Source organism: Martes martes, assembly GCF_963455335.1.
Source record: "Martes martes genome assembly, chromosome: 5".
Lineage (NCBI taxonomy): Eukaryota > Metazoa > Chordata > Mammalia > Carnivora > Mustelidae > Martes > Martes martes.
The window spans coordinates 106,604,726-106,630,335 of record NC_137892.1 but is presented as its reverse complement, the minus strand read 5'-3'; the positions used below and the strand labels follow the sequence as shown (position 1 = coordinate 106,630,335).

Here is a 25,610-nt window from a genome sequence, read left to right as displayed (position 1 = left end):
AGGATCCTGCCAGCCCCTCTGGGCACTGATGTAATTACCAATAAGAGGATGAATATTTAAAGGGACTCTTATTTAACCGGTAAATGCTTCCTCTCCGAACTCCCTCCATCACTGTGTCTGGATGGATTCTAGAAGGAATGTTCTGACTTAGACCCAGAGCTGCCCGAGGTTTGGCCTTGTGAATGATCATGTGACCGTCCTCCCCTCTTTCTTGATATGGGGCCTTAAAGGTGGAAGGGACCAGTCATTCTGGCCTAGCTGGGAACATTAAGGTCAGCTCCCTTATTCTGCAGGGGACCGGGCCAGACAGGACCCTGACTTGTGGGGGAAGGGGAAGAGTCACAAAAAAAGGGACTGGGCTCCCATGATGGATTACCCCTTTGCTATTATCGAACCCCCACCTCATTGCCACAGATGGATAGTTTCTCCCTAGAGCCAACCCTACCGACCCTTGATCTCAGACTCCTGGCCTCCAGAACAGTGAGAGACGAGATCCCTGCTGTCTTAAGCCCCTTAGTACAGGTGATTTGTTACAGCGGCCACGGGAAACTGACGCCAAGCGGAGAGGACAGGGGAGAGTCAGAAATGACTCCCAGTGTTATAGCCCGGGTGTCCTAGAGGCTGATGATATGGTTTGTTGAGCTACAGAATGTCAGAGAAGCCATCTGGGCTATTTGCAAGAGCAGGACCTGGGGACATAGAAGAGGTGTACGGTGAAGAGAAAGCAGGTGAACAGAGACATCCAGAGCCCATTATATCTAGGAATTGGGACCCCAGTCCCAATTTCTGCACTTTGGGGGGCTGTGTCCTGTTTTCAGTGACCCTGGGAGGCAGACAGGGAAGCAGCCTTGACACATTAGAGGGCTCTCTGGTGGTCAGAGGGGGTACCTGGAGCCCACAGCTATGGCCTTTGGGGTCCAGCTTCAACTGGTTCTGCTCTTTCCATGATTACAAAATAAAGGGGTCCCTGTGGTGGTCCAGGACCAAGTCCAGTTGTAAGTGTAGAGTGCTGTCAGGACAGGAGAAGACAACAATGGGCAAGAGGTGTCAATGGGCAACAATGGGTTAGCAGTCGGGGACACAGAGGGAGAAGGGGAGGCTTCAAGGACCAACTTGGTCTCTCCCCATCTCTTGCCTGGGAGAAGCTGCAGAAGCTCACCCCTGCTTCCTGCCAGTCCTGCACCAAACCATGGTCCCTTCAGCCCACAGCCGGGCCCTGCAAACCCACTGACGCAGTTGAGTGCAGAGGACATGACCCCAACGCGAGCTGCCCTGCCCTCCATGCAAATGAGCCTGAGGACTTCCAGCCAACAGTGCTGGTGAATTTCCATCAGCCCTTAGGCCTCATTTTCCCGTAGTTGCAGCAGGCAGAAGACAGCGGGTCCCACTGAGATCACGGAGCTGCCAGGACCCTAGAGCAAGGTGAATCCCTCTCTGAGGACCCACTTCTGCAGAAGGGAATTTTTTCCTGAGACTTAGAGGAAAAATAAAATCTGATTTAATTCTTAGGAAATTGCCTTTTTACCCACCTATGTAAGCCTGTATTTAAATGCTAATATGTTTGGCCTGTTGGGAGGCCGCATTTAATATTTTTTTCCTGAGCAGTAACAAAAAATCATTTATTTATGAGAATTCTAGAGTCCCCACCTCACTCCTGAGTTCCTCATCTTCGTTTGCGCCTACCAGCTGGATGCGGTTCTCCCCAAGGCATATGAAATCTGTAACCATCTCCCTCCCCAGACCAGATACATTTCCTGGTTTTGTTTCCAGAACTGCTTTTGACCCCCTCCTGTTCCCCAGACTTCCCCCAATCAGTCACCAGCCCCAACGACTCAACCCTCTCCGTTGAGGCCAAATCACCAAATCTGACAAAGCCCCCACTTTTTCATCTGTAAAATGGTGTAGAAAGTAATACTGACTTCAGATGTTTGTTATAAGACCCAGGTAATCCAAGCACAACCCCCAGCACAGCATCTGATAACAGAGCTACAAGTCATGATGATTATTTTTATAATGACTATGACCCCCATGGAACCTGCCCTCTTCATCTTCCTGATTATTCTATCGTGAGCCGTTCCGTGAGCTCTGCTAATTAGAAAACACTGACCGGTCACTATTTGCTTCAAGTATTTGCGTGCTCTGAAGATCTTTACTTTATACCCTTGTCTGCTTATTTATAGTCTGAACACACTTACCCCACTCCACTTCTAAAATGCAATTTCCACTAAGGAAGGCATGCTATCTTATTTATTGGTGTATCCCCGATACCCAGCACAAGGTGGGATTCTACAGCTTTGGAAGGGAAGACACCTGGCCTGGCTGGTTATTAAACTACCAGCCCCCAGCTTCAAGGGCTCCCTTCTCTGGCCTTGCTCGGTGCTGCTGGCTTGGGACCCTGAAAGCCACATTTCTGCTTTGCCAGCAGCCCCAAGATCGGCTCTGCCAGTAGGGGGACAGGGAGGAGGGGCCCATCTTCCTTCGCGGCAGCTTCCTCCTCCCACGTGTATCCCGGGTGCAACTAGCAAGGGCAACGGGTTCCGGTGGCAGCAGTTGGTTAGTTTCCAGTACATAGTTTTCGAACTCCCAGAGTCAACCTGAATATTCTCCTTCAGAGACACCAGCACCAGCCAGCCAGTACCCTGTCCTCAGAGGACTGGGTCTCAGACTCAGGGAGCCCCTCCTCCACGCTCCTAGGTTCTGAGAATCCCAGTCCTCTCCTTGTCTGCCCCCTGCCCAGCGCTAGAGCTGGCCCCTGCTTCCTACAGATACCACGTCTGTGATTCCTCAGCATCCCCCTCTCCTCGTCAGTCCTCCATACGCATATAACGCATTCCCTCTCTTTATATGAAATTCTTACTGTCGAAAGAGCCAGTGTGGCTGTGTCTCCTGGCCGCAGCGAGGCTGCATCCGTGCCTAGCCATCCCCGTCTCCACTCCCACCCCCACAGCCATGGCCACGGAAGAAACTCCTTCCAAGGACGTTGGTCTCAACTCACCCCATGGTGCGTCCAAGGATGGGGGTTTATGGTTATGATAGCTGCTTGTTCTTTCAAATCAAGGCAAAATATGTCTCACTCAAACTCCCAGTTGCTTTCATCTGGAGCCTTGGTGAGATACGAAATAAATTTCCATGAAATTTAGAGCCAAATGTCAAACGGCCTTTGGCTCCAATTCTGCCTCAGCTGTGTGGCTATCAACAAGTCACTTTCCCTCTCTGGGCCTGTTTCCTCATCTGTAGAATGGGTAGCATAATAATACTTTCCTCGTAGGGTTATGAGGAGTACGTATGTGAAGGGAAGTCCTTGGAGCAGTTGCCTGCCCATAGAAGGCTCTCAGCAAATGTCGCTGTCAATGTCACCAGCCTTTCAACCTTCTAAAGGATAACATGTCTGTCCTCTCTTCGCCTTGCTCTCAGAGTAGTCAGCACACTCCTGTGGGCATAGACGACATCTGGAGCCCCCATCTGCTTCTCCTCCTGCCCCCCCAGAAGTGTCATGTGAAGATTCTTATGAACCGTATCAGGCAGAGTGATAACTCAGCCTTCCCAAGTTCCTTTGGCTAAGGCACATCTGTGACAGGGAGGCTGACTAATGACAGACCTGCGGATGAGCTAATTTCCCTGGTGCCACCTGAATGCTCCATTACTGTGTGTCCCTTCCTAGTCCTTATTTGCAGAATAACATGTTCCTTGAGCAGAGAATGATTTTTCTCCCATACTCTTCTGGTATGAATTTAACACTGACACAACTGGCCTTCCTTTGCTGGGAATCTTCTTGGCACACTACACACCTTGCCCACATTTCTGGAGGTTTTGCTGTGTGATATTCTGGGGGCTTCTGTCCCTCTCTGGGCCTGAGTCCTTTCTCCAACACAGAGAGTTCAAGTTCTTGATCCTTGCTGGGATTGGAGGAGAGTCTGAAATGCTTCGTATTTGAGTTACGATGAAGGGAGATTAAAAATTGAAGCCTGGCCCCAGGATCATAATCACAAAGGTTTACCAGCACAGCCTTGACTTTTATGGGGTGGTGTTAGGATCCAGGGGCAGGAGTGGTGACCCTGAACAGTGGCAGCAATTGGTTCGTGATATTGACCTTTGCATTCACAGAGTGACCTGCTATGCCAGGCACTATATTAGCATACTGATTTCATCGAAGCCGCCCCACACGAGGTAAAGATTCTTATTCCCATTTTGCAGAAGGAAAAGCTGAGGGTCTGCAGCAGCTGCTAGATTGCAGACCTTAGCATCTCAGGCCTGTCTTCAGCCTTTGCACTTGCCGTTCCATCATTTGGAACAGGTTTTACCGCCACACAGCTGTGTGGCTGGTTCAGGTCTCCCTTAAATGTCATTTAATGGGGACAAGTTTTTCTCTGTGACTCTATAACCGTAGGAGCTCCCATCCCTGTCCACCCACTTAGCTCTTTCTTCAAAGCACAGTCCTGTATGTAGACTCATTGTCTATCTGTCCTTCCACCACAGGAATGTGACCCCAGTAAGCCCAGGTACTTTGTTTTGTTCCCCACTGTCTGCTCAGAGCCTGGCGCAGAGGCCCAGATAGTCTGTCTTCCACATTTGTATGCATGGAATAAACAAGCAGGTGGTTGAATGCTTGGGGGCAAAGGGCCATGCTCCTAACCATTACCTGACTTTCCTGGAGAGGGGACAGGATACTCGTTCTTGGGATTTGCCAGCTCCCTCAGACCACAGTACTCTGTCTCCTTCTCCTTTGCTTCAAATGACAGGACTCCAGATTCCAGAGCTGGAGCCCAGATGCAAGTCCCCCCTGGATTTCCCTTGTCATCCCGAAACAGATGCTGCCCACAGCCTTCTGGGAGCCCCTCCTCCCGCAGTTTCCTGGCCAGGTTTGAGGCAGAAGACAGAGTTCTGGACCAGCGAATGCCACTGAAGTCACAGCTATTGTTTCTTCTGGCTTCTCGATCTTCCGTGTCTGTGCCTCGTATAGTATAGAAGAGAGAGGCAGAGGGGTCCAGCTGAGAGTTCTGTCCTGTGGCGTTCAGAGGGCAGCACTCTCCGTGGCAAATGGTCAGGTGGCCAGCACCGCCTCCCTCAGTCTTTCTCTCAACTCTCTCCTTCTCCTTGGCTCCTGGTGGTGCTGCTCCTTGCTCCTTGACCATCAGGCATGTTCCACGGTCAAGTACTTTCCTTCCCTTTCTTCACATCTATTGCCTTGTGTCTCCATCCCATGAAGATGGAGCAAAGTGAACAAAGTTCACCGGACACACGGATTCTTGACCAGGGCTTGGTGCCTGATGGTGAATGTACTCCACCGTAAGGTCGAAAAGGCACTGACCTTGTGTGTCTAGTTTGCCTGGCCCAGGGTTTTCTACATCTTAGCAGCTTGGTAAATATTCACACGAATACATGAACCAAAGACCAAATGCCATTAACATTACCAGACACCATGTGCCTTTTAACTGAAACTTTCAATCCCTTAGGAAAAAGAGAGTGAATAATGGGGCGATTCAAGCCCTAAGACATCGAGCACAATGGGATACTTTCCATCAGGACTCCTCTCTCTGTATACATTGTGAGTCATGCTGGTGAGTCAGGCTACTCTGTGTTTGTGGGCTGTCTCCGAAGTCTAGTCTTAGAGCTGAAATTTGATGGTGACCCCTACACCCCCATCCCCAAAGGTTTGGGATTCACTGAGATCACTGAGATTCAAGATTCACTTCCACATGACTCATGGAAGGTGGGGAAGACACCAGACGTGGAGCATGAATTCCATTTAATCTGGCATTTTATCAACGGGTAGCCCATTCTCTGGCTCATAAGCAATCTATTCTTCTCAAACATCCCAGAGAAGTAGCAACCAGGGAGACAAGAGAGGAAGAAAAAGAATTTCCCAGGATTTGGCTTAGTTCAGCTGACAGGGGATTTCATATCTGCTGTTTGTGTGGCCACAGCGCATCACGGTGATGCTGATGGCCCCCGGAGGAACTTTTGAATCACCAAGGAAAGGAAAGTGTGGACGTCATGGGGAAAGTTCATGTCCTGTGTAGGGGGTGGGATGAGATGTCTGCCGAGGTCCCTTCTGCACAGTCTGTGGTACTGAATGGCAACCAGATATTTTAATTAAGCCTATTTGCATAGCAGACTTTGTATTTGCATATGCATTTCATATTTGCATACTGGGTTCCATATTTGCATACCGCCTTGCAGGTTTACTTCCGGGAGTATTGTACTGTAATCAGACTGAATTCTCTTCTGGCATTTTTGAGGAATACTTTCATCAAGGAAAGCGCCAATCGCACTCCTAGCCTGATGAGAGTGCACGGAGTCTTGGCCAACTTTGAGTCGGAGCACCTGGAGTTGGAGGTGATCGGAGGCACTGGCCTTCCCAGTCACGGAGGCAGACATCTCCTGCTGCTGGTGCCCGGTGGAGGGTGGGTGGGTGGGGGCTACACAGGCCAGCTCCCCTAGGGCTCCCACTCAGCCCGATTTCGTGACGCAAACCAGGCCGCCAGGCTGCTGCCTGCAAACTTTCCACAGAGTGCCGAGCGGCGGCTTTTGGCTCTGTGGGGAGTTCTCCCACATCCCGGTCAGGGCAGGGAGAATTGATCTATTAGATTAACCAGGACGGAAAGAGCGGGAGAGTGAGCAGGAGGCTGCTGAGCGGAGTGTTTTTGCGTAGCAGTCCCTCCCTTCTGACTCGAGTATTAATTGCTACATTACCACTGCCATGTAAGAAAGACAGTCAGCAAAGCCTGGGAGAACGCCAGCTCCTCCCTTCCTGCTCTGCTCAGCCTCACTCCTCCTTGGTTCCCTCGGAGCGCCCTGTGCCCTGGCAGGACGTCCCTGTCCCAGTCCCAGCGTCCTGAGGTCCTCCCGTGGTGAGGACTTGAGTGGACAGCAGGAGGGGGTGGAGGGAGGGAGGGAGGAAGGGAGCAAACATCGTGCCCTGCAGGCTTTCTGGATGCAGAAGCCGGACTCACTGCAGAGGCAGCTGTGCTGTTCCCGGAGCTTCTGGGGGACCTCCGCCTCTCAGGGTTTGCCTAGGCGGGCTCCAAGTTCCAGGGCCACGCAAGGTGGGCGCTTTTCCTTCTGGGCACTGACAGCAGAGCCTACCTTCCCTCCACCATCATGAGTGGCTGCTCCAAAAGATGCAAGCTTGGGTTCGTGAAATTTGCCCAGACCATCTTTAAGCTCATCACCGGGACCCTCAGCAAAGGTAGGGAGCCTGGCCTTGACCCTCGTTTTCCGTCTTAATGTGGTCTGGCTAGCCACGGTGGCAAGCGCCTTGGGGTGGCGTCTGTGGCTGTTCCGGTGTGCCGGGGTCTCAGAGGACAGCAGGGGGGACAAGGGTGGCTGGGAGTTGGGGTTGCTGACAACCTGGGTCCTGGCTCTGGGTGGGCGGGCACCACGCCAGGGAGCTCAGCTGACCATAATTGCCTGGAACTTTGGAAACGGATTTGGTGGTGTGTGGCTGATTGGCTACAGGCGGGCAGAGGGACAGAACCCTTCTCAGAGCACTGGAGGCTGCTTAGCGTGACCAGAGTTTCAAGAAGTTATCCAGGGAGTGTTGTGTCTTGTTGATAAAAGAGAGATTTGATGCGGTGGGCTGTGAGTAATTCTGCAGAACCGAGCCGCTAAAGGAGGCCAGCAGGAGGTGGCGGCGGGGCCGGAGTCCGCCATGCACGGGCGAAAGCCGGATTCATGTCAGCTCCGGGGGCCAATGAGCCAAGGACTTTCTCTTGCCGGGTTTCAGGGTCCTGCATTTCTGGGGCTTTCGTCCTCATTCTGCTCCCTGGGATCCCTACTCCTCTGTGGATCCTGCCTGTGTCTATGTCTGTCTCCTCTGCTCCTCCAAGAACTGGGGCAGCAGAGGGCTGGTAGGTTCAACTTCCTGGGCAGCAGGAAGGGTGGTTGCGAACCAGACCTAGGACTGCGTGCACACAAGTCAGCCCCAGGACGCGGAGGAGAGGTTGACTTCTCGGGGCCGTTCCTGTCTCCAGAACCAACCCCCCCGCCCCCCCCTCCCGCCCATTACACTGTGCCAGGGAGGGCGAGGCCCTCAGAGAGACTCTGGCAAAGTTTTTGGAGATAAAATTTGAAGAGAGAGCAGCAGCATGATGTGGTTTCACTGGCTGAAGAAAAGGCTTTAAATATTCATGCCCTCTTTCTGGAGGAAAGAGTCTTTGGGGGAGATGCATTGGAAGTAGCAGGCCGAGTATTCAGGGAAGGAGGGAGGGCCACAAAACCTTGACTAGCATTTTTTTAAGTGACAAGGAGGGAAGATGAAGGCTGCGTGTGGCCAGCTGTGATGACGCAGGCCCGGGTGTTCCCCGCCCTGGAGGTCCGGCCTGGAGCAAACGGAACTGCAAATGTCAGGGGGAGGGGTGCTGAGTTCTGCCTAGCTCCTTTCTCAGCCCCATCCTCACCCTGGATCTGCCTCCACCATTTCTCAAATAGGGTGCTGCGCCTCCAGGACACCCAGGGAGACCAACAGCCCAAGGCTGAGGGTCAGGCTGCGGGCAGGTTTCCTGGGGCCCACGTGGGATGGACAGAGGTGAGGAGCTGAGCCAGGACTGGAGGATGTCCCAGAGTTCTCCCTGAGATTCAATCCCTCCAAACAGGATTTTCTCCCCATGTCACGGACTCCAGGATCTCAGGGGATGAGGGGTGAGGGGTAGCACCCCATCTCAGCCTTTGCTTCCCAGAGGTTTAGCAGAAAGAGCTTTGGCCCACACTCAGGAAACTGAGATCTCACCTCTGGCTTTGCTCCCTGTGCAGGCCTCAGCCTCTCTGAGCCTCAGTTTCTTCATCTGTAAAATGGGTCCATTACCTGCAAGCTGTTTACCTTCCAGCATGGTTGCAAGGATCCAGGGAAGCAAGCTGAGACACAGGGTCCCTCTATGGACTGTATTGCAGTGACCGGATGTGAGGGTGCTGTCAGGGACTGAGACGGGCATGGGTCTGGAGAGGATGGCCTAGGCCATGCCATCTGCTAGAAGGTCAAAGGCCTTCAGTGTAGCTGGCTGCAGGTGGATCTGTGCTCTGCAGGCAGCTCCAGACAGGGAGACACCACAGCAACAGAGTTAAATATGAGAAAATGAGTCAGTCAGGGGGAGAGAGAACATGCAGAGAGGTGTGTGTGTGTGTGTGTGTGTGTGTGTAAGAGAGAAAGAGAGGCTAGGTGGCTATTTGAATAAATGAACAGGAAGATATTGTCTTTTGCATATTTGCCTACAACCATTTGCTGAAGATTTATTTACTAAGCACCTACCCTGCGCCACACTAATTGCTGGACACTGGGCACATGGAGAATATGACACAAGTCCTCCAGCGGGACACGCACACTCTGGTGGGGCACAGGCCGAAAACCAGACACCAGGCAGAGTACAGAGATGGAGGCAGGCCTGGGGGCCTGAGCCAGAGGCTCATCTGAAAGTGGCGTCAGCTGAAATGAGGAGGAGGGCAGGACTGGGCAGGGGGAAGCAGGGGGAAGCAGGGGGAAGCAGGGGGAAGCAGGGGGACCAGCATCGTTGTGTCAGTCTCCGTGGAGAAGCCAGACAGCAGGTCAGGACGGCCCCCTCCCTCCGCTCAGAATCCCAGAGACTAGGACCCATGGGACACAGAAAGGGCTCCACAGGGACCAGCGCTGGGAACCTAGTGGCCACCTGGCCTTTCTCTGACCTGCATCCGTATTGAGTTTCTTATAGCCAGGGCTCAGGGAGGAGGCCCATGGTGGGCACTGGGGCAGGATCGCGTCCCTCCACTCTGCAGGGAGCACCAAGTGTTTACACAGCCCTGGCTCTGTGCCAGGCACGCGCTGGGGAACTCGTGTTCTGCCCAACCCAGGTGTTTGTTAAATATTTGTTAAATAAATGACCATGGGAGCAGGGCCAGGACTGGAGCTAGGGAGCAAAGAAGATCTTTCTTATGCACAGGCCAGCCCTGCTGACTCGATTATATCTTTCACCGACACATTGCAGTAGTTTAATGATCGCTGGGTTTAATTGTGACTTCACTTACTCATTACTCATTGCACAGGGGCCTCGAATTGCAATAATCCAACCGTTAAACGGAGTTTTCTTTGTCACTTTCCGAATTGAGGAATGTAAAGATTCTACAGGACCAGGCACCTCCTGCTGTTTACCGGGGCAACTCGCTATTTCTTACCTGCCTTGGGAATACCTGGAGGACCGGGAGAGCCCAAGTCCCCCCTCCCTGCCCTTCCACGCCTGGACCACAGCCGTTATTATAGCCATCGCCTCTCCCACTGGTCTATGCTGCAGGTCGCTCAGACTTCGCTCACCGACGCCCTTTTCAGAGATGAACTGACTAAGGTCTCCTGCTCACACAACTCCTTGACCTTGAGCTTTTCCTCTGTAGCTCTGATCACGATTTGTGATCTATGTTTCTTTTAAAAATATGTTTGCTAAAGGGTGTCTTCCCCACCGGACTTGAGGTCTGTAAGGGTAGAGATCACATGGGCTTTTCCTCGTCACTATGGCCAGAGACACCTGGTCAGTGCCAGGCCTGGAGTGGATGCTTTGCCGATAGCATGAAGTTACTGAAGCAGCCCCTTGGGGCACAGATGTCCGTCCGCCAGGGGTCCCGAGAGGATGTATAGAGTGTGGATTTCCAGGACGCACCATGCAAGGTGTCCCAGAGGTGCTTGGTAAATGCTCTCTGAACTCCGTCCTCTGCAAGGCCTGATCTGTGACCAGAGAGTGAGCCTCCTGCCAGACAGATGGCTCAGAACCATGCCTGAGCATTCTCGGTGTCTCGGGAAGGGCATGTAATCGTCCTCCAAGAGGGGAGGTGGGGTGGGGGAGATCTGGCACGCCCATCCCTGCTCCTTCAGCTTGACTCTGACTTGTTCTACGTACTGAATTTCTCCAAAACTTAAAGAACGAGTTTCTCTCACTTTAAAACAAAACAAAACAAAACAAATTTGTCAACCACTTATGCGGAGGGAAGGACAGTGAGTTGCCAGACTGGGACATCCTCGGGTCCATTGCACACAGGCCAGGAAGTCTCCTGCAGGGTCCCTCACCTCTCTGGCCTCAGTTGCCGAATCTAGAAAATGGGATCACAATACCCTCCTTATAGGATTAAACAAGAGTGTGGCTCTAAAGCTCCAGAAATACTAAATTCCCGGGGAGTGTTCACTGATGGGATTGCGGTTATCAGCTGATCCCCAGCACTGCAAGCGCCTCTGGGCAGGGGCTCCACCTCACTAACCGCTCGTTTCTTCCCAGCTGGCGCAGACTCTGAGAGTGGTCTATCTAGAATATTCTATTCCCCTCTCTAGAACTTGCTTTCCTAAGGTCCCACCTAGTGCTGAGATTGACCTCTGAGCCCTTTCCCATACCCAGTTCCCTTATTAGGAGTAAAGAGCATGACTCCCAGGGCCAGGCCCTCTCTGGCTCTTTAACTTAGCAGCCCAGCTCCTGGCTTAGACGTCGGTTAACCCCAGGGTTTGGGGAACCTGCCTGGTTCTCTTGCTATACAGCCAGCTCCCCAGCTGCTTCCCAGAGACCCTGGGACCGCAGGTGGGAACCCAAGTCGTGCAGGCCCCACTCTGGGTGGGGAGGTTTCAACCCGTCTCCTTCCACACTTTGGGAACCCATCTGTCACCCCAGACACAGATGGCAAAGCCAAAGCCTGCAGGAGGGAAGAATTCAGTCCCAGAGAGCTTCCAGTTGTCCAGGCCACCCGCAGGGCTGCAGGGTGGGGAGGGGGTGGAAGGGCTGACCTTGTAAGATTTATCTCAAGGACAATGCCCTGGAGCCCAATCTCCCCTCTCCCACCCTGGCCTGTGGTTTCTCTGTGTGCTTCAGACCTGTCACAGACACGCTGTTCCTCTTCCCTCCTCTTCTGGAGGAACTGACCTTGAACTTGGCTCTGCCTTCAGGTAGGCCTAGCTTGAGTCCCAGCTCTGTCATCTAACAGCTGTGTGAGCCTGGGGGAGGTACACCCCTCCCGCCTCGCCAGCCGAGGCTCGCTCCTTTAATTGGAGGTAATAATAAACCCAATGCAAACATTGTATTATAACTCACTGAGGATGACAGGAGTGACAGGCTCTGGCTAGTAGGGCTAGTGGTGAGTTCCTCCCTACTGAGCTGTGCCCTCGGCACCTCTCTTATCTTGGCCTAGCCCTGACCTTGGGAGGAGGGGTTGCAATCACCATTTTACCAGGTAAGGAAACTGACCATGTGGTCCAGCTGGCAATAAGTGGCAGAGTAGGGATCAGAACCCAAGTCCTACTGGGGCCAGGATGAGGCACTTGTCTCTCTTCTACTCCGTGGGGCTAGAGAAGACACCCCTGAGGGGATTGCTCCCCACCTTGTCACTGGCAAAGAGTGCCCCAGCTTCCCATGCAATTTATGGGAAATGCATGGAAATGATTCCCATAATTTTGTAGGTGGGTTTGTCAAGAACCGTTATGCTAGCTGGGGTTTTTTATGGAAGCCACCAGTCTTCCAAAGGGTTGTGACAAATTCCTTAATGCGGCATGGCCTGGGTTAAGGAATGAGCTTTATGGGGAATAGAACATTCTGCAGGCCAAGGTCAGCAAGACAACCACATACACGCTCTTCCAAAATCACTGTCATCCCTCAGATAGGTATGCTGGGCCCAGATAGGTATGCTGGGCCTTCCAGACATTGAATGGGCTTCAAGTCCATGAGGGACCCTCCCCACCACTCTCCCTTCTTACAGGGCAAATGTGAGGAGTCGTCATGTCAGTGTGGAAGTACACAACGTTTTAGGCACCAGACACCTCAGAATTGAGAGACTGACTCTTTACTAGAATTCCCCGGGAAAGCAATAGCCTTGACCCTAGGAACCTTGGGGCCTATGAGATGTGACAGAGCCCTCTGCCAAAAGGAGGAGCCACCTATCCCACGAGCAGCTCCGTGTGTCTGCACTTGCCCACCACACCGGGTCCCAGAGAGCTCACTGTCCTGGCAGCACAGGCCAGCACTGGGTCATGTTAGGACAGCCCTACTCCCTGGTTGTGTCCAGGAAGCTCTGAGTGCTTGGCCTTGTCATAGGCAGAAAGTTAAATCACTGGGGGTTCTGGTCTACTCTTGCGTCTCCAGTCGCAGACAGCACCCGCTGGTATGAGGACCAAGCTCCCTTGGGCTCGCCCCACACCTGCTGGTCCTCATCCCAGCCTACCTGTCTTCCATTTTGCCTCCCTATGCCACACACATCACTCCCTCACCCATTTCACTGGCCAGGTGCTCTCTGGGGTCTCCCGTAGTCCCACTGCAGCCTCTTGCCACCTGCCACGGCTGTCCTTCTTTGGGGCCACTTGGCCCCTCTTCCATTCCAGTTTTCTAATGCTTTGCGAGATCGGCCCCTCAACGGCAAGCCTGCAGGGCCTGTCCGCCATGGCTGACCAGTGTCCCCTCGGTGTCTATCTACACCCCAACCAGGAGGGCAAGAGGGAGGACCCAGGCTCTGAGGATCCCACGGAAGGGCAGAGGGTTGGGGAGAAGAGAGGAAGCAGAAGATGAGATAGCAGAGCTCCCCAGGGCCAACAGGAAGGAAAGGAGGTCAGGACCCCAGGAAAAGGTGTGAGGGAAGGTGTTTACCCCCACCAGAGACCACCTTCCCTATATTCCTCACAGATCCCCGGTCTGGAGGCAGAAGAAAGCCTTCCTCCTATTGGGGTGAGGCCCTGGCAGGAGGGCCATGAGCACAAAGCTAACCCTGCTCCTCTCTGGTTGAAGCCACTTTGGCACCAAACCCGAGTTCGAATCCAAATCTTCGCATTTGCTCACTGAGCGGGCAGCTTCCTTCTCTGGGCCTCAGTTTCTTCAACTCTAAAATGAGGGAGTTGCTGATGTTGAAGGTCCCACCCAGTTTTAGAGTTTTAACATCCGCTGCCCATAATTGCAACACCCCCCATGGCAGCACTCTAAGCTCAGTGCATATGCGGGAGCACCAGAAGTTGCGGTGCTCGAGTCGCCCTGCGTGCGGAAGAGAAATTTGGAGCTTCAGAGAGGGAAGAGCCTGGCTCTGAGTCACACAGCCAGCAGAGGACAGAGTCAGAAGTGGCACTTTAGAGAGGGAAGGGCCTGGCTCTGAGTTACACCGCCAGCAGAGGACAGAGCCAGAGGTGGAAGTCAGGCTGTCTGTCTCCACCTTCCGGCTTTGGCTCCCACATTTCACGCCCTCCATTTCTAATAAAACTCAGATCCTGGATAGGAAAGCAAAGATGACAAAGCCGATGCCTCCCCAGTTGGTCTGAGAGGAGAGGCAGGCTCTTTCAGAAATCACAGTGTCAAGCCCTCTGTTCTGACTCAAGCATCACAATTCGGAGAATGCCCCTGAGACCCAAGTCTCCCATCCACACCACAAACCATCACCACAGGCCATCTTTTCCAGCCAAACAACAGAAAATAGGGGAGAACCGGCTGGACAGCCCAGCCTGCAAGGACAGGAAAGAATGGAAACAGCACCATGCCAGACTTCCCTCCATAACGGCAGCCTGGCCGGCCTCCACTTCTTGCTGGAAGGAGGTGGGCTGGACACAGAGGCAGAGAACTGGGCGGGCGATAGGGAGGGAGATGTGATTCTGATGCTTGTGTCTGCGAGGCTGGGGTTAGCCTACTCTAATTTTCTTTCTGTAATCTTTTGATTAACCCTGGGCCAGTCTGGGTGGCATTTTTCAAACCATCTACACTTTGGCAGGCAGAGCCAAGCCCGGGCTTGCCGCTCACTATCTGGGAGCATCAGCTGGGAAGCTGCTGTCACTCAGAGCCTGGGAGATGGGAGGCACACTGGCCAGGAAGGCGCTGGCATCCTTGTGCCAGTTAACCCTGTCCATGCCTCCCAAGCCCAGAGACAGCATCCTGTCATTCCAAACTCAACAGGCACGTGCAAAGAAGATTATTTGCCACGGTCCCTTGAGTGTTCTTTATTGGCTGGGGCTTTCTGAGGATCCCTACATTCAGTCCAGCCTTACCCCTGCAAGTCCCATACTCTGACTGTTGCTACCTGAGGATGGGAGAGGCAGAATAACTTTCCAGGGTCACAGAGCCAAACGGGGACCCAAGCCTCCATGCAGTCCTAAAGGAACATCGTCTCGGTCGAATCCCTCGTCGTTGTCACCTTCGGTACGGACAGAACAGTGGCACCACCCCCAATTCATTTGTTGGAGCCCTAACCCCCATGTGCCTATATTTGGAGACAGCACCTTAAAAAGGGTAATTAAGGTTAAATGAGCTCATGGGAGTGGGGCTGTGATCAGATAGGACTGGTGTCCTTATGAGAAGAAAGGCACCCACAGGGAAAGGGCCACGTGGGGTCCCAAGGGTCCTCTGCCAGCAGAGGAGAGAGGTCTCAACATGCCAGCACTTTGATCTTGGACTTCCAGCCTCCAGAACCACAAAAAAATTAGTTTCTGGGAAGCCACCCAGTCCGTGGTATCGTGCTATGACCGCCCTCGGGAAGTAACACACCCTCAGAGACAATTCTCCGCCCAGTATCCTTCTCCATAATTTTTACTGTAGTGAATATTTTTAACATACTATTTATCATTTTTACTATTTTCAAGTGCATAGCTCAGTGTCAGTAAGCACATTCGCCCTCCTGCTCAACCATGCCCTCCGTCCCTCTCCAGAACTTCTCAGCATGGCAAACTGAAGCTGTGTCCTCAGTAAATGCTAGCCCCCCGTTCTTGGGTCCCCCAGCCCTGGCAACCGCCACTCTCCTTTCTAGCTGTACAAATCTGTCTGCTCTCGGTGCCATGTGTCATGGAATCATGAGGTAGGTGTCCTTTTGTGTCTGTCTTCTTACACTCAAGTCTTAACCTTGTGTGTGTCAGAATTTCCTTCCTTTTGATGGCTGAATAATATTCCCTGTGTCATTTCTTTTACCCGTTCATCCACTGCTATTCATCCGTTCCCATATGCTGAGAATACAACAGGGATCTCATTATCCCCTCGTTCACAGTGCTGTCTCCAGTGGTTTCTTGACACATCGGGGGTCAAATGCAGACTTTTCTTGGGGGCCTCCAGGCTTTGCTAGATCTGCCTTCTGCATTCACATCCTTCACCTCCGGTCTCCTCCCTGCACTGCACCCCAGCCACCGGGCCCAAAAGTTCCTCCTCGGGCACCTCCCCTCCCGCGCAGCCTCCACCTCCTCATCCCCCCGCCCCAACACCCTCACACACATCAGGCACTTTCTATCCATGCTGCCTTGTTTTCCCCATAGCACTTTCTGCTTATGCAATGAAGTTACCCACTGATTCACCTGTTTCCGGTCTGGCTCGCCCACAAAGAGCTCAGTTCCGTGAGGGCAGGGACTGTTCTGGCCATCGCCACTTTCCCAGCCATCGGTGCAGGGCCTGGGACACAGCAGGACTCAGTGGAGGCTGAGGGATCCACAGGCAGGTGAGAAGCCCGAGGCCCAGGGAAGCCCACCCAGCAAGCAGGCTGCTAAACTGGCCTTGAATCTGGGCCTCCGAATCCTCTTCCCTTTCCCCAAGGTCTCTGCTCTACCTTCCTGTTAAAGGTCCTGGTTCTCTACTCCACCTCCAGATGTCTGTCTGTCCATCCATACTTACCTTTTAGCAAAGCCACCAGTGATCCTGTGATAGGACATGAAGACCTGAGCCATTTGTCTGGCTCCTTAGCCCCCCATCCCGAGAGCTGCCCCTTCCCGTCACCGCAGCTATGGGCCCTTTAGTTAATCTTTGATATATTCGTCCCATGGAAAGAGGGTAGTGTTGCCACAGGGAAAGGACTGACATTATTTACCATTCTGCCCTCTGCTCCATTCAGCTGGGAGGCTCCTCTGTGAGTGTGTGAAGTGACCATTCCCGGGCAAAGACTTCTGGGGGCTGCAGACACAGCTGGCTCCCCTCCTGGTGCTCCAGCCCTTGGGGATCCAGGACCCTCTGGGAACATGATTTTGGGAGTTCATTAGACTCCAAAGCCAACCATTACCCTCTGGAAGCTATTTGACCTTTGGAAGTCCCATCACTTCTTTGAGTCTTGCTTTCTGCTGGAATGTGAACACAATAATATCAGTCTTGCAGGTTTATTGAAGTAACGCACTTAAGGGTTCTGTGCAATGCTATGTCATATAGAGAGCTCAACAAATGTTTATTTTTATGTGTTATTTTTATGTGTTATTGCTGTTTATACGAACTCAGGTTATGTCTCCTCTCCTCTGTATGCTAGTCAAACCTCATGGGTCTCAGAAAATGGCTGGTTGACTGAAATCATCATGTGGGCCAAAAGAGCACCCAAGACTCCTCTAGCACTCTCTTCACCTTCCCTCTCCCTGCCTAGAAGCAGAGTATCAGTGGCAGAGAGTCTTATTCGAGGCAGATGGGACAGGAGGGTTATCATTCCATTCGAGAATGGGCTTAGCATCTAGAGCCTTCAAAACCCATTCAGTCCGTGGGGCACCAGGGGTGACTCAGTCGGTTAAGCATCTGCCTTCAGCTCAGGTCATCATCATCTCTGCTCAGCTGGGAGTCTGCTTCTCCCCTTCTCCCTCTCCCTCTGCCACTACCCCCCAGTTGTGCTCTCTCTCTCTCATGTTCTCTGTCTCAAATAAATTAATAAAATAGAAAGGAAGGAAGGAAGGAAGAAAGGAAGGAGAAATAAAGAAAGAAAGAAAGAACGAACGAACCCATTCAGTCCAGTCTTTCCCCAGTCCCTGCCCATCACAGTGAAGTCTCCGCCTGGTGAGAAATAGAAGTATGGAAATGAAACTGTAGCTTTATAAGCCTAAAACCTGAGTGTTACAACATCTCTTGTGGCCTGGGTCAGAATCCCCTAAGAACGCCTCTACCCTGGAAGGGGGAAGCTGGGCCCCAAGTCTCAAAGCCTCAGTGTACATGGGCTCGGGCGGGACATTTAGCAATATTTGGTGATCTGAAGGCCAGAAACTGCAGAGAAACTGCCACGGCCTTGCGGGCCTGTCGCACTGGGCACTGTGGCATGGAAGGCAGGCACGGGGTTCCCCAGCGCTAACCAGCACCCGCGCGTAGTAACTTAGACCTTGACACCCTCCCCACGAGCTGCTGAGAGCCTGATGGTGGCCAGCATGAGACTCCTCCTAACACTCCACCCCCAACCTCTTCCGTGCCCAGATGGGGAAACTGAGGCCAGAGCAAGGAACACCCTTGACGTAGGTACCTTGAGGTAGAGTCTGGGGACTGGCAGCTGGGGGCACCGGGATGAAGAGAGAGCCAGCGCCCTGCAGAGGTGTGACCAGCCAGCAGATGGTTCTTGCCCTTCAAGTCCCCACAGTCAGTGACTTCGGCTGAGACAGAACATCTCAGAAGAAGACACCTTGTGTCTTCTTCTCTAGCATGGCCTCCTGAGTCTCTCCTGTGCCCTGCTTGTCTCTTAAATTCCAGGCCTACAGGAGAGTCCCCAGCTGAACCATGAGCTCATGGAGCACAGGGACCATATCTTAGTTATTTAAGAATGCCCAGCACCAAGCACAAGGCCTGGTGCAAAGTAGGGGCTCAGAGGATGGAAGAAGAAAAAAAAAAGAAAAGGAAGGAAAGGAGGAAGGAAGGGAGGGAGGACAGATCATAAACCCTTCTATATGAATGTCTTCCTCTGCCTCTACTCCATCCTTATAAAAGCAAAGCAGGCCTCGCTCTCACCTTCTCTCTGTTTCTCTATGTCCCCAGTCTCACATCCTGAAGTTATCTCGCTCACTGTAGATCACTTCTGGCCGGCATTCGTCCTGGCACTGTCTTCCCATTCTCAGCACTGTCCCTGAAGTCCACACTGTCACTGTATCCCAGCTGCTTTGCTACTGAGGCCTGCAGCCTGCACGTCCTCTGTTTCGCCCTCTCCTGCCCCTCCACACCACGGGCAGACAGAGACAGGGTCCATCCAGTTCTTCCACCTGGGAGCTGACATCTCGAAACCTGTCCTAAGCAGGTGATCAGAGATGTGCACGGAGACTGGTAGGCAGGGGTGCTCATCATGGGTATTACATTGTAATAATGAACCATCGGAGACCAGCTAGACTCTAGTCCAAAGAGTAGATTAAAAACATTCCTGCTCATCTATCTGATAAAGCAATATTAAGTCTTTGAAAAATTATTTTGAGGACTACTTAAAAATAAGCAGAAATACTCGTAACATAATATTAGGTAAAAAAAAAATCAGGATACAAAACTGTATGTACAATGAGGGTTCAATCTGTAAATAGATATGTGTACAGGAAAGTGAAATAGAAAAGAAATAAACTGAAGTATTAGCATGGGTTTCAGTTGCACTTAAAGGCTATGTTTTAAAGTTCTTCTTGATGCTTATCTCTATCATCTACATTGTCTCCAACAAGCATGTATATTTAATCAGACCCTAAAGAAATCATTTGCTGAATATACATCTGCAGGTTTGTGCTTCTCAAGAACTTCAGTGACAGCCGTGCTTTCCCTGCCTCGACACGCAGCCTTCCTATCCATGCTGGAGCATGCCGTGGACTTCTCGGCCTGGCTCTCAGGGCCACGGCCTCTTGCTGCTGCTCCTGGCTCCCCACCTCCATCCACGTTCTCCTCCAGCCAGGCGGGCTCCCACATGGTTTCCAAACCAGACTTGTGTTTTATGTCCCCTAACCTAACTCTCCAATGATTCATTTTTTTAGAGATTATTTATTTACTTTCTTATTTGAGAGAGAGCAGGAGCAAGGGAGAGGAGCAGAGGCAGGGAAAAGCAGACTCCCTGCTGAGAAAGGAGCCGGGTGTGGGACTCGATCCTGGGATCGAGGACCCTGGGATCATGACCCGAACCGAAAGCAGATGCTTAACCCGCTGAGCCACCCAGATGCCTCTCCAATGATTCAGAAAAACAAACACACACACACACACACACACACACACACATACAGAGAGACAGACAGAAAAAAGTGAAGGAAAACAAATACAGCAAAATATTGACAACAGTTCGTGAACCAAGTTCATGCTCCTTGTACTAATTTTGCAACACTTTTATAGTTGGACGCTTTTAAAATTAAAAGTGGGGGGAAATAAAGGAGCAATATAATGTTATGTTAAGATACAGGCTCTGCTTTGAAATAAGCTAAGTTTATTTTTCTAAGTTGTTTTTTTTTTTATTTATTTGACAGAGAAAAACACAAGGAGAGAGGGAACACAAGCAGGGGGAATGGAAGAGGGAGAAACAGACTTCCCATCCCCCACCCGCAGCAGGGAGCCCAACGCAGGGCTAGATCCCAGGACCACAGGATCCACGACCAGAGCCAAAAGCAGACGATTAACGACTGAGCCACCCAGGCGCCCCAATAACCTGAGTTTAAATCCCAGTTCTGCTAATAAGGCAGCAGTGACCTGAAGCAAGTTGCTTACTTTCTAGGTCTCAGGTTTTTTTGTTGGTAAAAGGAGGATAATGAAAATCATAGTGTATTTCTGTCCTACAGTTGCCTGGAGAATGAAATAAATGTGTGCAAAGGGCTTGGTGAAGAGTCTGGCACGCCCTTGAGCAAAGTGAACTCTTAGTACTAGTGTTAAATATAGAAATCAGATTCTGGACAGTGATGTTATCTGTGATACCTTCTACCTCCCAAAGCAACTCGGCCCTTGGTTAACTGCTCGGGCTTGGAAATCTTTTGCTTATGTGATTCTTTCCCTGCCTCTGGCCCGGAGCTGCCAGAACACAGTACAGTTCCCACTGGCATCCGTACCTCCAAGACTTGGCACAGCGTCCTGCATCAAGGAGGCAGCCAATCAGTGCACAAAACCCTAGATGAGGAACTCGAAGGGCTCAGGTTGCACTTTTAAGAAAGTCCTTCTCATCGGATACGAGTTGTAATTTTGCTGATGCAGCCGCTCTATTCCCCTGGGCTTCCTGGAGACGAGGCATCACCTTGATAAATTAGCTGTGGATATAGGCGTCCTGTAACTGGCGTGGAAATGCAATTTAATTTCCAATTAAGCCTGATTTCTGGGCCAAGGGATTTGCCTGCCTCACACTTGGAGGATTATTCCAGCCAGATCTATTGTTGTCAATGATGATGGTTCTCCCAAGAAGAGGACTTTCATGGAAACTGGTCCATGGCCCCTGGTTGGTTCAGCCAGGCGGAGATGTGGCCCCCCAGGGATGTGGCCCCTGTATGTAGGCATTGCTTTTCCTCAGGAACTAGGTTTATACAAGTATATTCAAGAGACAAGGAGTCTGTTGGTGGCTGGAATGTTTAAGATGGAGTAGACCTAGAAATGGATTGGGAGGGACAGAGAAGCAAGGTGGTCCTCAGCGGTACTCATGAGAAAGAGAAGTGGGAAGTTGCTAGTAAGGAAAGGGAACAGTAGAAAGTTCTCTGGGCTTAAACAGAGAAGAATCTGTATAATCAGAGGAAAGAGCCATGTTTGCTCAAAGAGAAAGTGAGCATCCGTGGGACATCTTTTATGTGTCCATCACAAATAATCTGTAAAACGAACGACCTCAGGCTTGTTTTCCAATTGAGGAAACTGAGACTCGGGGAGATTAAAGAAACTGCCCGAGGTCCCAGGCCAGAGAGATTTTAGCATCTCACTTTTCTGAGCTTTCTTCCCTACAGGTTCCCTCTCCAAGCCCAAATAAAACATGTAATTCAGAGCCATGAGAATCAGGTCACACGAAGCGAAAACTTACTTCCCAAAAATGTAAGAACAAGGAAAAAGCTTTTAGAACATGTTCTGAGGGTGAAACTAGCTAAGGTCTGAGTCTGCTCGGGGCCCGTAATCTGACGGAGAGCCAAGCAGCACGCTCCTCTGTTTGAGTTTGTTCCCATCCCCGCCTCGAGGAGTGGGATCTGAGGACTGGGAGTGATGACCCAGGATGGCTAAGAGGCTCACGTGAGGTCAGGAGCTCAGAGGACCAGGGCTGCTCCAACTCAAAGAAGTTCTGACTTTGGATCAGGGAGTTTCAACGGAGGGCATTATCAAACAGTCTTTAAATACACGTGTCTATAAGACGTTTCTAAGAGTATGATTACTTGAGTGGCCAACAGAGTCACAGAAAAATTACTTAAATACCAAGAAGAGTCACATGGCCTGATCTTTATGAATGATAGTAAGACAAGACTGTAAAGTTATGCATAAATAAGCATGCTTGTCACCTCCTGATTAACTTCTAGAGTGGTCGAGTGGACTATTAGACCAATGGTTTGGGAACAAGTGGAAAAGAAAACAGGGATCACTGGGAGAAGCATGGGGTCCTTGAGAAGGAGTCACGTCAGACCAGCCTCTCTTCCATTCTGCTTCTTAATAGAGTGACCAATTCAGGGACTGCTGTGGCCTGGGCATGCCTGGTTCCTGCCCCGTGTTTGATGGGCTGGGGACTGGGCAGTGATGGAGTCAAGTTTTGTATTGACTGCTGGGCCCCTGTCCATCTTAGTAGTGCCCACGTGTGAACCTTGGCAGGGCTTTCTTGGATACATATGTTTGGACCTTGACCTCCTTTTGTTCACTCTTCAGAGATGTGGTTCCGGGGAGCCAGCAGAAAGCCCGGGGGCTCTGTGGGAAGGTATCTGGAAGCATCCAATAGATTCCCAGTCCTGACTGTGCTCTCTGCTCGACATTTTCCATTTTGGATACAGAGCAGAGACTGTGGAGCAGGAGTCACAAAGCTTTGAGAGAAAGGTCGGAAGCCATGCTGTCCAGTCTGAATACCAGCTCTGCATCTGACTAACTTCTGATCTGCGGCAAGTTAAGTCCCTCCCCTGTGCCTCAGTTGCCTCATTTAGGCAGTGAAGACAGCAATAATAACCTAAAGGGTCCTGTTAGGGTGAAATGAGCTGTGCACATAGAAGTGCAGCCCAGAGCCTGGCCGACAAGTGCTCAACACGTATCAGCTCTTCCCACTAGTAGGGATGACGTGTTCTCGTACAGGGAGGCCTTTGCCACACATACCCCCAAAGGAAGTGGCTGCCTCCCAGTACAATGAGTTACTCATCAAAAGGGATGTTAATGTAGATTGTCACTAAAGACAACTGTTGTAAGGAGGATCCAAGCACCAGATTAGAAAGTGGGGAAGCATTAGATGACCTAAAAAAAAAAAAAAAAAAAGATTTATTTATCTTAGAGAGCAGGAGTGCAGGGGAGAGGCAGATGCAGAGAGAATCCTCAGGCTGACTCCCAGCTGAGCACAGAGCCTGACACAGGGCTCGATCCCAGGGCCCTGGATCAGGACCTGAGCTGAAATCCAGAGTCAGGCGCTTCCCTGAGGGAGCCACCCAAACCCCCAGCATGAGAGGATCTTAAAGAACCACTGACCTTCAGAAAACAGGAGTTCACACTGGAATCAGAGGAATCAAAGAGAAGTCCACTAGCAGGGGCTCCGGAATTGACACAGGAGGGCTCAGACCCTCATGACCGTCTCCCTGGGAGTGGGGAGAGAAGGCGCGTCTTGAAGTTGCCTGTACTTAGGAAGCCACTGTATTTAATTTATGGATATCAGAAAAGAGGGAGCTCAGTGCTAGAGGATGGAGATTATGGGAGATTAAAGACGCTGCAACTGAGGGAGGAGGTGCGAGCCTTTGGATGAACCCCCCACGTTGTCCCCCAGTCCGCTGGAAGTTATAGCCTTTGCAGCTATATCCAGCCCTTCCCCATCTCTCAGACCACTCAGGAAGTTGACGGAGGATCATCTGCTTTATATGAGTGGGAAGAGAGAGTTATGGAAATCTAGAAAGAAGCTGAGCATCTTGATATTATTCTGAACAGTTCTGACCTTGCAAACTTCCTCTCTGAGAACCTCTTGGCTAGACTGGGGTGATTTCTCCCTGTCCTGCTCATCTTGCTTCCATCTTTCCCTCCCCCCACCCCGCCCCACCATGGCAGCCCCTGACGGCGTACAGGGTAGGCACCCTTTGTTCAAACAGTATATTCCCAAATATTTCACATAATTCAAAATTCCCTAAATGCAATTCTAATTCGAAAGAGGAGATATTTTTATGCACCAGCCTGTCTCGTCAATTAGCAATAGAATGAATGCGGTTTACAGTCCACTCCCTTGAGAAAGGAAGGGAGTGGACTGAAAACTGCATTTAGAGTTTTAAAATTAGGAGAAATTTTGGATAAATTGTTGATGGGGTGAGGCTGGAAACATTTCAAGAAGTCACAAAAAGGTTTTATTAATATTTCATATGGCGCCATTCTGAATTTGTGTAAGTTAGGCTCTTCACTGTGAAGAAGGAGCCCCTTGGCAATGGTGCGGGAGGGATAGGAGGAGTGGAAAGAACGGAAAGCTCCTTGAAGGCAGGCACTGGGTCTGATTCATCTCTACCCTCCCCATCCCCTGTCTCCGAGCCCCACAGTGTGGGCTGAGTTCCAGGGGAGGGACACCGGAGAGCAAGCGAGGTGCATCTCTCCAGGTGTGAGTCACCATGAGATGAAAAGCAAAAATGGTGGAAACATGAGGTGCTCATTAGCAATGATTTATTAGGAACTAATGAGGGCTTTCTGCTCCTGGGCGGCCATTATTTCAAAAAACATTTGTCCTCGGTGTCTAACTTCTCATGCTTAAATGCTCATTATTTCATGCTCATCCTGTCCGTGGAGTTCTGTGAGCTGCAGGCAGATAGAGGCCAGTCTTATTGCCAGGAGGAGGACATTTGTCCCAAGCCAATGAAGGTCATCATCAATAATGCATAGGCCAGTGGGGCTGGGCATTTTTCTAGAGCCACACGGCCATTCCCCTAGCAGGGGCTATTTGGATATTCTGAGTTTCTGTGTGCCAGTATCATATAAAAAGGAGATATTGTTAGTTCCTATTTTGCAAATGAGGAAATTGAGGCACACAGAGGTTATTTGCCCCAAGTCACCCAGCTAGGGAATGGCAGGGTCAGGTATTTGAAGCCAGGCCGTCCTCATTCAAGTTCACATATTAACCACTGTCTTGTGTTGCTTCTCCTGCTCTCTGATGTACGGTCGGTGGTACCTCCCCGAATTTTCACAAGGCAGAACACTTAGCACAGTGCCCGGCATGTAATACATAAACACCAATAAACGCAGGCTAACATTTACTGGTATCATTGCTTCTGGAAGTTTCTGAGTATTCAGTTACTTCCATTCTGGCCACCTACCATGTGCCAAACCTTTATTCGGTCCTCCCCACTACCTAAAAGGCGGAGTCACTTTTTTTTAATAGATGAAACAACTGAGAATCAGTGAGATGGAATCTGGCAGAGGCAGAGACAGCATCCGTACCCAGGGGCAGTGGCTGGAATCACAGCTCCAGAAGGAGCTTAAGAGGTACCAGCCTAACTTCACATCCAGCTCAGGGCTTGCCCTGCGGAGCAGTCATTTATCTCTTCTGAAAAGACCCGTGACAGGGCACTGGTTCTCTACACCCATGGTTCTCATGCTTGAAGGCACGTCAGAAGCCATGAGGCCATTGTTAAAATAGAGTGCTGTCCCCCTCCTCTATCTGCCACCCCACCCCACCACATGCCCCAGGGGTTTCTGACTAAGAAGGGCTGGAGTCATGGCCTGAAAATGTGCATTCTCCCAAGACTCCAGAGAATGCTGATGTCGCTGCCCCAGGGACCATACTTTGAGAACCATTGCTCTAGGAAGATTTCTTAAGTAGTAATGGTAGGGACGATGGCATGCTCCACTTATGCCCTTTTCAAGTGTGAGACAGGCTTCCCTCGCAGA

At 51.2% G+C, this 25,610-nt stretch overlaps 1 protein-coding gene across 2 annotated transcripts in view; it reads left to right on the top strand.

Annotated features, from left to right (window-relative positions):
- Positions 1-7,101: 7,101 nt before the first annotated feature.
- KCNIP1 (potassium voltage-gated channel interacting protein 1) overlaps positions 7,102-25,610 on the top strand; it is a gene marked incomplete at both ends in the record, with an annotated part of 331,242 nt that continues 312,733 nt past the window's right edge. For both annotated transcript variants that reach the window (XM_080804194.1, XM_080804193.1), the window contains one exon: positions 7,102-7,189. In XM_080804194.1, the coding sequence (XP_080660320.1) occupies positions 7,102-7,189 (88 nt within the window). The remainder of the gene's footprint in view (positions 7,190-25,610) is intronic.